Source organism: Diuraphis noxia, unplaced genomic scaffold (genome assembly GCF_037042655.1).
Source record: "Diuraphis noxia isolate RWA-SAM2 unplaced genomic scaffold, SU_Dnox_SAM2 contig0002, whole genome shotgun sequence".
NCBI classification, from domain to species: Eukaryota; Metazoa; Arthropoda; class Insecta; order Hemiptera; family Aphididae; genus Diuraphis; species Diuraphis noxia.
Genome location: NW_028301712.1, coordinates 5,595,211 through 5,610,862, shown reverse-complemented (window position 1 = coordinate 5,610,862; position 15,652 = coordinate 5,595,211). Strand labels below are relative to the sequence as shown.

The window sequence follows — 15,652 nt, the reverse complement described above, 5'->3', positions numbered from 1 at the left end:
AATTTGAATTTATGCATATATCTATACCTATATTATTTAATAAAAAAACGAAGGGGGGCCTTTTTTAGTTTTGCACACAGACCCATCATCGGGATAGACCGCCACTGGTGCAATCACTATATACACCGCTCGCTCCCTCGCCCTTAAATAAATACGTATCGCCTGTGCAGTGCATAATAATATCTGCAGCCGTATAGGTCTCCGTGCAGGCCGCGGATAAGGCGCTGTAGCACTGCAGGTGGAGTGCGCGGGCGACGGAGTACGAGAGAGAGTAAAACGGTAAAGGATGAAGACGCGACGAAGAGAAAAAAGTGGAGTGGGTTAGGCGTGGGTCGAGGCGGCGGCGGCGGCGGCGCCGGTTCAATACTCGGTAATCAAATTGTCGTGCACGGGGGCGCCGTGTCGGAGAGCTTAACTATTAACCCGCGTGGCGTCGGGCCGCTAAACAATAAACATGGCGACCGTGGCGCGCCGTGGTCGGGCGGGCGGCTGCGGACCGATGCGCACGCGCCCGGCGCACTATTTCATTTCTAACTCTTTCCGGTTGGTCCCGGCCGCACGCCGCCCCGGACACCCGGCCGCCAACCCGGGGGTTGTGACAGTCGGCCGACCAAGATTAAGCCTCTCCGGGTCGAACCTCAACCCCCGAGCCAAGCACCATCATCGGCCGACGCCACCGCCCGCGCCGCCACCGCCCTATACATGCACCGCCGCCGCCGCCGCCCTCTGTTACGCCGCCGCGACTTTTACCGGCCCGACGAGTTAAGCTCCGAGTCCCGGGGCATAAGCCAAACGCGAACCGGATACGTCACTCGTACACAATACACGCAACAATCCGATTATTTTCACGCGCGCGCCGCTCGCGAGATATTATTTCCGTTTTTCGCGTTTTTTTTTTTTTATCATTTTTGTTTTACCGTGCAGATACGCGCATCTTCGGGTCCCGTGCCCGGTTTTTACAGACCTGTGATTTTCGATTTCATGTATAGTTCGTACTTGACTATACCATCGCACGACCCGTACGCCATTCCTGCAGCAGTGTATAATATTGGGCCAGGCACCGTTGCGTCTCTCTCAAAGGTGCCGATTTTTTCAGTTTTTCTATATCTTATCTCGTGATAAACGGTTCTGTTTACTACGCATATTACTTTTATAGTAAATTACCGTTTATATCACAATATTATATTATTATATACTGTTCCGGTTACGATATTCGTGTAGGTACATAAATAAAATATAAAATACACACAAGGTAAGTTATGTTTTTTTTAACCCATCATATTACAAATGATTATTATTATAATTTTTTTTTTTTTTATGACTTTAAAGCCTCAAAAACTAAGGTTATTAGCTTACATATTTAAACATTAATTTTTCGTTAAGGTACAATTTACAATACATTTTACAATACTACAATATAATTATTTTTGATATGTGCAGCTATGTAGAAAAGGAAAAAAGATCAAAGAAAAAATATAATATTATATAAAGTTAGGTATACAGTTTGGTTATTTTTAGAAAGGTTCAAATATTTTTAGCATTTTCATAATCTGGTCCAAGTGCTTCATAAAGGTATTCTGGAATGTTTAAGGAGGTCTGGTATCAGCAAAATTTCGGCAGTGCAAAAGGACGTGTTTAATGGTTAGAGCTTCGCCGCAGGTTAAACATTGGACGGGATCTTCGCGTGTCATATAAATTATTATTTACTTGTCTGGTGACGGTGTATTTAAAAAAATTGCTCTTGTGTGATTTTTCATAGTAGGTATGTAAGGTCGCTAATTATACGTTTAATGGCGACGTAGCAGGTAGGCGATTCACTAAGGTATTCACCCAGTTGTATTCATTATATTTCTTATATCCTTTACCCGCACTATAAATGTATATTTAATTCAAAAATATTGATTGGAACATTCCCATTACAGTGTTCAAAGTTTTTAAAAATTAAACGTTCTATAAAAAAATGCAAATCTTTCTAGTAAGTACACAATATTTAAAATGTTTGCCAATGATTTAAAAATTAATTTTGTTTCTAAAAATGTATAGTACCGTATATTTACACCATTATGAGAATTCAGTTTCAAGGGAATCGTTTCAACTATATATTGATCTAAAATAGAAATAAATTGTATCAAATATTTATTTTATTATGTTATAATTAGTTTACTTTTAATAAATTAAATTATACCCAATACTTTGAAATACAAAAAGAGTAATGCTAATTTAAAATATACTACTTATAATAAAAAAATAATAAACTAATTTACCTGACGGACATTTCATAGTTTTATATCCAATTATACATCAATACGTAAATATATAATTAAGACATAAATAGGGATATTGTAATGAGGATACAAGTTGACATTCGTCTAATGTAGTCTTATGTTATACACAGTTAGCAGTCATGAAATTGAAAATAGTTTGCAATAGAAATTATGTATTATTATTATTAATTAATAGTAATTTTTACTTATAAATTGTGACGTTTTTGCACTATAATTTAATACTTATTATAGGTATGATTAAATAATATATAATTATTAATAATTTAATAATTTAATAATTATATAATTAAATGATTGAATATAATACATTTTGTATTTATTAAAATTAACATAAATTACAACAAATATACAAATATTACCAACAAATCGTTGGTAAGTAAATCAATTTACCTATATTTTTAAAAACCATTTCTAAAATATTCAATATTTGCGAAAATTCTATAATGTCCCTTTAAAAATACTGAGGAATCTTTGGAATTAATACTTATTATTTATAAAATAATTTTTAAAAAAAAACATCAAATATAAAGGTTGTTTAAAAAAACAATGTTTTTAATGTATCATTCTGTGAACGTATATACAAAGATGTAAACAACCATTTCATTGTACTTTTTAAAGAAATAGTCAATTTTAGCCCATAAATTATAATACTATACTTTTTATTAATACCTGCTGTAGTTGCACGTTCACTACGCCACTGATATTGAAGTATAAAATATTGAATAGTGTTAAGTTTATTTAATAATTAAATTTTTAAAAATTTGAAATTTGAGAAAATATTAAAATTATGTACGTCACTATGAATTTGCTAAACTGCGCCAACAGGGCCAACTCAATTTTAGGTTGACGAGTTTCACAATTTGCACTCTACATAATATATTTTAAACTTTTATAAAAACTAAAAAAATACGATTCAAATTTCTACTTTTGTTTATATTATAATAACGTCACTTATTTATATATTCATATTCAATTTAAATTATTTTGATTTTAATTGTGTATTTGTGTCTATACATCATAGGATTTGATAACAGTAAAAAAAAAAAAATAATAATAATAATAGGTATGGAAAAAATACGCCCATTCCATTATTTGCACGTGACCAGCCTCCGGCCACTAAAACAACCCTAATTTCAGAGATTACAATACATTGTAAAATAAAAAAAACTTCCCATAACCACCAGTATTTTTATAACATATGTATATTATACATTTTATTCCAGAAATATATAAAGATAATTTTAATAGTAATCATTGCAGTTTAGTACAAAACTATATTCTATCGAAATGCAATAATTAATATGTATCACATTACATAATTATTGTGTAGTATTAATATTTAATTTCATTTATTTTTAATTTCAGACTAAAAATGAACTTAACCACAACAGATTCAGATCGGTCATTCATTTCAATACAACAATCTGCACAACCCATTTTCTCGTTAAGTGATCCAAGGATGAGCAGTATTCATTTAAACGCCGACAGTGACAATCGAGGTAAAGTCGTTTTACTATTTTTGATTAATAATAAGCAAAAAATATTTACAAAAAATGTTTGGATTTTTAAAATCGATCTTTAAATGCTTATGTACTATTTAAACCTGCAGTTTTATGATGAGTGATAAACAGTCATTTACATATTCAGTATAATAGTAATATAATAATGATATTAATTAATACGGAAAAACCATTATGCACATCAGCATATTTATTAAATTGAAGATTAAAAAAAAATTTGCGTTTTAATATTAAACTTTAAAACTTCAAAAGGATTTAAGAAGAATATTTTTCGAGTTCGAACAATTAGAATTGAAAATTTTTCCTAAATAAAAACCTAGATAGTTTTCAATGCAGATTTAAAAATATAACTGAAATGTATTGGTTTAAAACATGCTTTATATTAATTATTTTATTTTGAAACCTAAAAAGATGTGACTATATAATATTAATTCCTATATTTTTGCAATTTTATTATTGCTATTTAATTGTAGACATAATATGGAATTAATAAACCTGAATTTTTTCTACGAGCGACGTACGTCGTGTTTAATTTAAGGTTAGATATTATAGTTTATAAATTTATTATATGGTAATTATTTGTTGTTGTGGAATAAATCATGCGCAATATGATTCTGCAGCGTAAAACAATATTACAATTATTAAAGTAATAAATTAGATACCTATAGTTATTATATACACTTATAATAATATATTTATATATGTATATGAACGGTACCAATGGTAACGGTGGTGGTATAGTGTTCGTGAACGCAGTGAGCTCAATCTGCATTACTCATTGTTAAACAAGACTGATGCACAAGGCAGAAGAAACTTTAAATAGCGACGGAAGATTGGAATAAATGAGTGCTGGGGCCCGCGGTGTATTCCCTTGGAGCTTAGAAACTCCCGGCGGCGGTGGCGCGCACCGCACGAACGGGGCGAAGAAGAGGAATAAATCTGTTGCTAAATGGGAATACGCATGCTGGTGCGTGCTGTCTCTCTACCTCCTCTCCCCCCCCCACCGCTGCCGACGACCGTCCCTCGTTCGCCAAAGTCAAGACCTCCGTGCGCGCCGGAGACGGGAAAAAAAGAAACATTTCCCTCGGAATATAGTTTTGCAATTTGTCCGATTTCATTAGCATTTCTAACAGAACCGTACGCGGAGGGCGACAAAAAATAAATAAATAATCCCTCCCCTCTGCACCGACGTCGCGCGTATACTTACCCAATTTCCGTGTATATTTATGCAATCAGACGCAGCCAACAATGCCAGCCACTTTGGCGTTCGCCTTTTTATTTTGTTTTTATACACGCAAATATATAACGTCATTGCAGGGTTATTTGCGTTTTTTCCAGATTGCTTATTTTTATAATATCCATCAGCCGCTGGATGTGTAGTTGTTGCACTGTTGCAGAAATCCTTTTAAACGTATCGGTAGTTTCTCTCGCATTAATTTAGCAAGATTATATGTCAGATTAAGTTAACGAATACAATTATCAAATCGTTGACGCCGCCGTCATACTCGCGTCGTCGTTCACCCCTTGCCGAGAGAAAAATCTCGCGTTTTTCGATTTGTTTAATATTATTACACCCAATAATATGCTCAATGATGTAATTATTACTGAATAGCTGAATAGTGTCCAATAATTTCATTATATGGTCTTTTTATAATGGTATATCATATATGCTTAACACAATAATTGATGTAGTCGACTGCGATGTCACTGTATATATATATATAATAACAATACTGTCAATACCCGAGCATTACAACGGACGGTTAACTTAAAATTCGTACTCATCGAATTTTCGGAGTTATTCGGAAAAAGTGTCGATGTTCTTGACGAACATGCAAAATAATATTATTTTTTAAAGTTTTATCCTATTAAATATAATCTAAGATTTTTAGAATAATGTGTTTTACGGCTTGAGGAGTTGACCTGTTTTACACTAAGTACCTACTACGAGACTACGACTGTAGTCAATTTGCATCAAAATTAACCTAAAATATATGCAACATGTGTAATTTGCACAATTTTTTCAAAACGTGTTTGTAATTTGCACCATCCTCAGGCAGTAAGAAATAGGAATTGTAATTTGCAACACAATTGAAATAGACTATTTTTTTGATAGTATCTCGATAGTACCAACTTACAAGTTTCTATATCCTAATATAAATTTAGCTTAGTTTTTACTTATAAAATAGTTGAGCTTATATACATATTGTTGTAAGTTTATATAACATTATGAATGTAAAAAAATTGTTGTTGTCATTCAAATCTATCTAGCCTTATTGACGTCAACAAAGATATCGAGGAATAATCAAATATTTGGTAATGGAACAAATAAATAATCATTTTGGTGCAAATTACAAACACTGCCTTCGACTATCTACAGTGGTGCAAATTACATATGTATATTTAATTTGATGTAAGTTACAAACTCCTCCTATTATTAGTATTAACTATACTAATAAAATATTAGTTATTTTACGTTTTAACATTATTTTTTGCTGACTTTTCTTTTTCTAATTTAACACCTGCATAATCTGATAAGGGACACCTAAGAAATAATTGTTTACATGTTTACATTGTTTACAAAATACAAATAATAATAAATATAAATAAATCTCATTTAAATAATAAAATGAAACTATATAATATGAACAAATAATAAAACATAGGTATTAGAAAGTGTAGTTTTGTAAATTAATATAACTATTAATCATTTATATTAAAAAAAAGATTTTTTTATTTATATTTCAGTTTATAAGACATAAGCATTAAATATATGCCTACAATACTTATTACCTATATAGGGCTATATTATTATACTTTATAGTTTGCTTGTACCACTGTAAAATGTCGAATGGCGTCGATTTTTATTTAATTGATTAATAAATAAATATTGGAAAATTTCTTAAAAGATGTTATACTACTAGAAGAAATATATTGGCAGAGATTTGTTAAGGCTGCTGGATGTTAGCTGTTAATATAATGTTATTAAAGTTTAAAATATAATCTAAACTATAAGCAGCTTATATAAATAAATATTACAATACATATTTTTTTTTTTTAAGTGATTGAAGCCTCGCGAAAAAATCATTAGGCATCCGCTATACCGAAAAAAATTACTTCACAAGAATAATTTTTAGGCCTTGTAGATTGGTCAGAGGTTACATCTAATTGTATAACTATTTTTTTATCAGAAAGAAAAAGACTTCCTACAGGCTAATTTCTTATTTTATTTTAAATAACGATATAAAATATAATTCGTAAAAAAAGCTTAAAATTGTATTATTTTAGAAGACATATTATAAAGTTTGAGATTAAAATATTGAAAATCGGAGGTCAATGTGGTCAGTGAAATATGATAAAAAAAAAAATTGAATTTGGTTGATCCTATACAGATCAGTATAATTATTCCCACGCGTAGAGTATTTGTGTGTACAAAATTATGCATTGGATTAGGTGCCTTAATTTAAACCATCTTTCAGTCATTATTATATCTGTCTATAATAATTTAAGTAAATATTCTGTACGTTCTATTTTATGGACAATCTAAAACAGCATAAACAGTTTATATATTGTAGACTGCAGTAGGCAGTTGTAGTAGGTATACGTTATTGTATTTTATGTTCTCTACACTCTTGTACATGCTGAAATCCCTGGTTACCAATTTCCAATAAAACCTAGTAGTGACATCTGGAAACCCTTCTTTACAGCACAATGTTTAAGGATCTAAAATGTGTTTTCCTGCGTCTATGTTTAATACTCAATCTTCTTAAAATTCCACTGGATTTTTTTTGTTCTATTGACTTTTTCTGCTAATAAATGATAATTTTGAAAATTATTATACTAGTATAATATTAATATTTTAAATTATGATTAATGATTATATTATATTATATATATATATAATATGACAATTTAAAATATTATTATACTTCAACTTAAAATATAATTCTACTATCTTGACAAAATTAGATAAAGTTGAAATAAATATTATCAATAAATATTGGCACGCAAGAGTAATACGTAGTATTTAAAATAAGTGAAATTGTCATCCAATATTTTATAATGAATATGACTATGTTATATACCTACTAAATTTTGTTTTTATCAACTTTTTTTTCTGTTTTTATATGAATATAATATATTAACCACAAGCAAACCCTTACTGAGTTTGATCTGAAATATATGGGATTTTCAAAATCCCTCGGGACCCGAATTCCCCATAAACTTGCAGTTCCCGTCAGCTTAGATCTACCGGTCAACTTTAAGTTTATACGTCACGAATACTTATAAACAGGAAACAGCTTTGTAACGTCAATAAAATAATAAATATTGATGACAAATCGAAATAAACGAAAAATATAACTTTAATTAAAAATATAATAGGTTTTTATAGGGATAAATTTATCTATAATAATTAATATAAACATATACATTAATTTATATAATTTATTTAAATACGAAAATCAAATTTAAAAAATAACTGTTGATTATAATATTATAGTTTTCATAGTTTCATCCGATTATTTTTATGAATTCATATAAAATAGTATAAACTATGCAAGTACAATATACCAGTATAACGTCATAATATTATAGAAAGTATAATATGAATATTTAGTATATTATAGAATCGGGTCGAAACGCGTATTACGTTTATACAAAAATTGAAACAAGAGAATCCGGAAACGAGTTACATACGTCGATCTTGCCAAAATAATATTAATTGAAAGCGGCATTATAAAACACATAATACAAACATAAATAAACGCAACTATACATAATTAGTACGACCTATACCTATTATGTATTTATTGTAGTAGGTATATTATAATTGTATATACTATTTACATGAAGTAAGTACCATAAATGGATGGCCTCTTCTCAATTCCTCTGTCCGAACTGATGTTAATAATTGTAATTTAATTAAACTTATTGTTTGTTATTTTATTTTTATTATTTTATCTTTTCTACATAATTCTTAAATCACTTTTATTTCTTACTGTAAATCATTATTTTACAGATCGTGCAATTTTCCAATTAAAAAAAATAATATATATAAAGTATTTACTATAAATCGATGGACGGTAGCGGTTTTTGGCACGCGGTATAGTATTATAGGTGCCATCGTTATCGCGGCGATGGTGCAGCTGAATGACAGCAGCTAAAAATGACTTTTAAAGTTGTACAATAATAATATAATATATACGCTGCAGTATACACGCGCGCGCGGCGGCCGTAAGCGACGATTCATTCGGTGTCCGGGACGCCGCGCCAGATGTGCCCGCGCGACCATCTCGCCCTCCCCCCGCGGAGCCGGCGTTAAGCCCCGGCTGGTTTTCCAGGCGCGCACGCCCCCCATGGGGATAATCAATCGACGCGTTGCTTCCGTCCGTCCGCAGCGGAAGTGGTGGCGGCGGTGGAATATAATATATACCTATATACATGGACACACTGCGGGCTATTGTTGCCGTGCCTCGTGCTTAAATAAGCCGGATTTAATGATTTCCACCATCACCTCCCCGTCATGGAATGTCCGCGGATCGCAACGGCGCCTATCCGGCGGACTTGGTGGTAATAATTGTATACAACACGGTATTGTATATTATTATTATATACGATGCTCGCACCGCAGACGCGATATAATATTATAATCTTATAATAAAAAATATGTCAAAAGTATATTATACATTTATACACCTCGAGCCCCGATATTTATTTCAAGCTCATTTTTTTTTTTTTTTTTTTATGATAATGCAAACTTCATAACGAACATTGTTATTATCATTCCGTTTTATCTTTCCCCGCTTCGAAGTTTGCGCGGCGCCCGCCCGCGAATTGTACGCGTCTTCACATATAGATAGGTAGGCAAGTTCTCCAAATATTATTTCTATACATATAATATTATATTGTCAATTTTTGTTTTTTTAAGTGTTTTATTCAACCTGTTACAAAAATATGAACTAAAAAATGAACAAAATATACAAACGGATAAAAATAACGGATTAAACAGAGAGTAGAAGCCTCCCCGTGGAGGTACTACGATGATTATTTTTTGAATATATTGGTTGCATTTTTCGGGTGCGTACTTTAAATTTTCGATTCAATTGTCAATGTTAGATATAATATTATGTATTATGACCGACTTGGAAAATTTGAAAATATTTTCGTTTTGGATTCGTACAACGAATTGGTCGCGTCCCGGTTGCCGTTTTCGTTGTCGTATTTCAAATAATAAAACATCAAACAATAACGGCCGTCTCGTAAATCATCATTTGGAATTATCTGCATACGGTGTCACTGACGACTAGTAACGGAGAGCCTTTCATTATGGCATGGGCGTCATTTCAATTTTTAGGTTTAGAATATATTGGGGCGCAAAATCAACATGTGCGTGCCACTGAAAATGTTTACTAAGCCTGTTGTGTTAACTGTTAAAATTAAACAAAAAAAAAATTAACAAATAAAAAATACCTATATTGCACTATGATATATTTAAAGACTACACAATATATTGGCTTAAAGAGTGGAAGAGCATGATGGGTTATCAAAAAATCACGTCTGGATAGGTTTATAAAAACTCCAAGTTGCAAGGACATGATTGACATTTTAGATTCTGAGCGGATCGAGGAATATGTATTGATTTTACCATGATGTGTGTTTTTTTTTAAATTTTTTTTTTGTCTGTCATCACGTTTTGGGGCTGTAAAAGTGCTTCGATTTTTGACTTCAGTACCTCGTTCGATCAGAAACTGAATCTAGTTGGTACTTTGGGGGTCAAAAGTATTTCTTAATATTTTTCTAAATAATCAGGATAAACAAACTAAAAATTAAGGGAAAAACGGGAAATTTTAAGCACAATCAGTTTTCGACAAAATCGATTTTGGTTTTTAATGTAATTTTAAAAACAATGACCATAAATACATGGAATTTTCACCGAATGTTTACATAAGTATATTCTATCCACCATGCAATTTTCAAAAGGTATTTATTCATAGGTATTTGCAATTTTTGATCATTATTAGTTTTTTTTAAAATTAATATCGATAAAAATGTATTTGTTCGGTAAAAAAGCTTAAAAATTTAATACAAGGCTCCTAACATATTGTTACAATAGCAGTTAAAAAATAAAATGAATTCAGTCATATTTTTTTTTATAAGCATTCAAACTTTTAATTTTGATAAAATACGTAAAAATCACGAAAATTTGTAAATCATTTTATGCTAGAAATTCATAAAAAAATTTCTTTTTAAATCTAAGATTTGAAAATTTTTAATAATCTATAATATATCCTAGACAGATAAATCGTCTCCGCTCAGAATCGTTTTTCGTATACAATGATATAATATCATTGGATTCAAATTTAATTCCATCCATTACAGTAACCCACTTGTAACCTACTGTACACCATAGCGACATCCACGACTTACCCAATTTTTTTATGAACTAAGAAATTATTTTCATTAATATTAAAATATATTTTCTATTCTTTAGTTTTGAAATTCAGTTAGCTCCGTGTACATCTATCACAGGACGGAGGATAGCTGATTATTTTTTAAACCTATAGTCTGTTAAGATTACTTTATTATATTGTCCTCATAAAAAATAGTGGTCTTTAAATAGTTTATAGAAACGTTTTGGTTATTGAAAACAGTTGAGTTTATGCTGTTGTCAGAGGCAATATCAATAATATTGAAAATATTTTCAATGTTTCAGAAAAAGTTTCTGATCGAAATAATTTTTGAAACGTCATCAATTTATTTTTTATTTTGTAAAATTGTGTTTAATCATTTACTAAAACTCACTAGACACTTTAATCGGATGAAAACTTTTGAATAGCTTCGTATTTCATACACTGTAATAATATGCAGCAAAATGAACGTATATGTATGATATTTCCTCAAATTTTTCGCGCACATCTAATGAATAGGTAATATTAAACAAGATTTTCGTAATATTTTACCGTAATAGATATTATTATACATATACTGTAAAAACTCGCTGCAGGTTACATAAAATAATTGTTTCAGGGGCCACATATACCCGTATACAGTAACAACCCCATCACAACCAAGCCGCCCCTGATTGTGCATTAGGCCCCTGTTCCCGCCCACCCCACCCCACCACCACCCCACCCACCAGTCGCGAATTCCCTCTATAACAATCACGGCACTAATGTCCGGCCACGCGCTGTATATGTTTTCCACAGACACGGATTCCAGTTATCCCATGAGGGACAGGCCGCTGTCGCTCTGCATGTCGGGCGCTTGTGCCGGCCAACAGGTGCCGGTGTCCGCGTCCAGAACGCCGCCGACCTCGGTGGCCACGGCCACGGGACATTACGCGGCGGCGGGTGGCCAAGCCGTGGCCAAGACCAAGACACTGGGGCTGACATGCGTAGTGTGCGGCGACACGTCAAGCGGAAAGCACTACGGCATATTGGCGTGCAACGGTTGCAGCGGGTTCTTTAAGAGGAGCGTACGCCGCAAACTCATCTACAGGTCAGTGCATCCGCGATCGTCTAAACGATATCATAACATAACAAATCATATTGTCGTTATGAAATATTTCAATAATTAGTGGTAATAATAATATAATATTGTACTATAATACATCTGTCCCGACCCAGCGTTGCCCGCGTATATTAGTTTTCTATTTTGGGATTTTCGCAGGCCATGTATATTAGTGTGTTTATAATAATTTATCATATGCGAGAAAATAAGTTTTTTTTTTTATTCGTAGTTTATTAGTAATTTCGGAGACAAGACATAAAACTGTATACTTGCTTATAGGTTAAATGGTCCAAGGTCTTCAATTCGCTATACCATTCACACATCACTCAATTTACATAATATAGGTATCCTCCATTAGGTCACAACTAAATAATACTGATGAATATGTCGTACCGAACTTCGCCTTTTTTACGTTTGAACGTCAAAATTTCTAAAACGAAGCACTAGCGAACATTTAATACGACGTCACTCCCTATTCTCGAACATTGTGAATCTTTCTAGAAAATTCTATAACTAATAATCATCTAAATTACTAATTGTATTGTGTTATACAGATTGTATATTTTTTTCTATTTTAATAAATAAAAAAAAAAAAAAAACTAATAATTACAATTATTATTGCAATAAAAACAATATTGAGGGCCTTAATCGAGATAAAAAACTATCCTATATTGTTTTGAGTTGTACCAAATATTGTAAAAAATGTCATCGAGATAGGTCCAGTAGTTTCGGACGAACATTGTGACACGGGAGTTTTAGAGGTATATAAGAAAATACGACGCACATATTGCAATAATATATTGCAGTGGATATCAGCTGCGGTGACGCGGTTTAAAGGTGTGGTATTATTTAAATTTAAACGAACAATGAATTTTTGTCTCGTGCATTTAACAAAAAATGTATTACACAAAATTTTGGTAAACATCTATTTATAAAAATCATATTTTGTTCGGACCATTGTTATTATAATATTATATTGGCTTGATAAGTACGTATGTTATGTGCTCCCTCTGTAGTATAGGCACATGAGCTCGGTAGTCTATTATGTAGCTAGTTTGTTGTGTTAATATTTGAGAAATAAAATGCTCAGTTCACATAAATGACAACAATTGTATTAGTTTTATATAAAATTACAATAAGTCAGACAATTCTTTACTTGAATCGGGAATAATATTTTTGGTAATGGCTTTTAATGCAAATTCGATGAATTGAATAAAACTGGTCGGTATAACCTTCCATTCACCCTCTTTCATATTCAAAATATTATGTCGCGAGGGGTTCAGGAAACAGTACAATACAACACGTCACTATATTATACACATGTGTTTAATCGTAATTTTGACAAGGCCAATTAATTCAATGTGTGTATACAGTTGCATGTAGAAAAGGCAAATAGAAAAAGTGTTAAATATGTTAATTTTTTGTAAGTATTATAAGCATAATCATACCGTGTGGTTTTTTAATCGATGTACCATATATGTATATCTAATACATTTAGAGACACTTAAGTTATAATATATTTATATATATAATATTAATAAATCCAGTATTTTATTAACCATTTTTAATTACATTTCTTATACATTATTTATTTCTTATTTTATTCATGGAAAAATGTTTTATGTCAGAGTTCAAATTCGTATTTTATTTATAAAAACAAAAATAAAAATAAATATTATTATTGATAGGTAGTAATTAAAAAACGCCTTCAAATAATTATTTAGCTTTGAAATCCCATATAATAATAATATCAACTGCTTAAATGTCGTTAATATAGCTATTTCACAATATTGTATATAAATATGAAATTATATTGTAGTGCATTGTTATATAGTATTCATTGTTGTGGCCTTGAGCGTAAATTAAAATTATTTAGACATGTAAATTGTAATGTTTTATTTTTATTAATTTATTAAATTCATTAATAATGATGTTCATTATTAATATTTATTATTTAATATAAACAATGTAGGTATAATAGGTATATATTATGTTTATGTACCTACATAGTGCACATAATAAATAAATATACTTGTATATATTTAATGTATTATGTATAAAACACAAGTGTAGGTAAACTGCAAGTACCTATGTTATATAAATAATAATAGTTTATACGAAATCCTGTTGAAATCGTATCCTGCTGATATTATTATTCTATTTTTTCTTCTTCCCAAGCGACCAGTAGTAAACGATTTCCCTTTCGGTGATTTCGAATCCCATAAAAATCCAATGTTTGTTCGCTTTACCAGATAGGTACCAGCCTATACATATACCAACTCGCACCACCGCCGCCTGCACCACAAACGCCGTCGCTGCAGTAGTGATATTCCATACAATCAAATGTATAACGTACAAACTCACACACAAACACACCCACCCAATATTATGCGTTTTTTTTTATATATTTATGCTCAATACCATCTAAAATAAATGTATTATTTTTTATACATTTATGTATATATGTAATGGTATTAACCGACGCGTGTTGTGCCGTGTTCTTTGCAGCTTTTCCCCGTTTTGCGTATATACATACTTACCTGATGTACATATATATATATATACCCATACACGTGTATGAATTTATTATTATATTTATATGTATATATATATGTGTGAGTGTACTTACCGTTTACTATGTAACATATACATATGCATATTATGTATATATATATATATATATATATATATATAGGCATTTGCCGCGCGTTCGTTTGAAGCATATATATAGGCTGCTGCAGTGTACGAAAGGAATCTGTTTCTCTTTTTTTTTCTTTTCTCCTTTTCAATTTCATGTCTCTAATACTCTTGAACGGTTATAAATAAATGTGATTCAGTAGCGAAAGAGGGTTTGACGTTTTATAACAGCTCCTCGGGATTACTGTATCGGGACGTTGAGTGTGCGGGGGTGGGGGGTGTATATAGTTTAGAAAGCCGAGCGCGGCAAAAAGATTCAATTATATATCTCTAACGTAATACTACTACTGCGGGCACGCCGCCGCGGGCCGGCCAAAAGCCCTATTCCTCGCCTCATCGGTCTCCTTCTCTGTCACCATTGCGTTCTCTCTCCGTCTGTCCTTTGCTCGTTCACTCGCTCACCACCTTCCGCCGTTACCGCCATTACAAACTATATACACGCGTTTTCTCGAAATCGATCGTCTTTCCCTTTCGCAATATACTTTTTGATTGGTTTTCGACGAGAACGCGGTCATAAGACGACCGCGTTTCTCCGCTGAACATAGGTGTAGTGTAGTATACCAGGTGTGGTCACGCAGCCCCACTCCTCAATCTTTTCTGCGAAATAAAACTTACACCATGCAGGACGGCCGCGTGTCT

At 31.9% G+C, this 15,652-nt stretch overlaps 1 protein-coding gene across 3 annotated transcripts in view; it reads left to right on the top strand.

Annotated features, from left to right (window-relative positions):
• The first annotated feature begins 483 nt into the window (after positions 1 to 483).
• Positions 484 to 15,652, top strand: part of LOC107167766 (photoreceptor-specific nuclear hormone receptor 51) — a 36,227-nt gene continuing 21,058 nt past the window's right edge. The window contains exons 1-3 of one of the 3 annotated variants that reach the window (XM_089219284.1): positions 484 to 1,252; positions 3,651 to 3,784; positions 12,013 to 12,304. In XM_089219284.1, the coding sequence (XP_089075410.1) occupies positions 3,658 to 3,784; positions 12,013 to 12,304 (419 nt within the window). In that variant the 5' untranslated portion in view covers positions 484 to 1,252; positions 3,651 to 3,657. The remainder of the gene's footprint in view (positions 1,253 to 3,650; positions 3,785 to 12,012; positions 12,305 to 15,652) is intronic. The other 2 variants (XM_089219283.1, XM_089219282.1) reach the window with 2 other exon arrangements.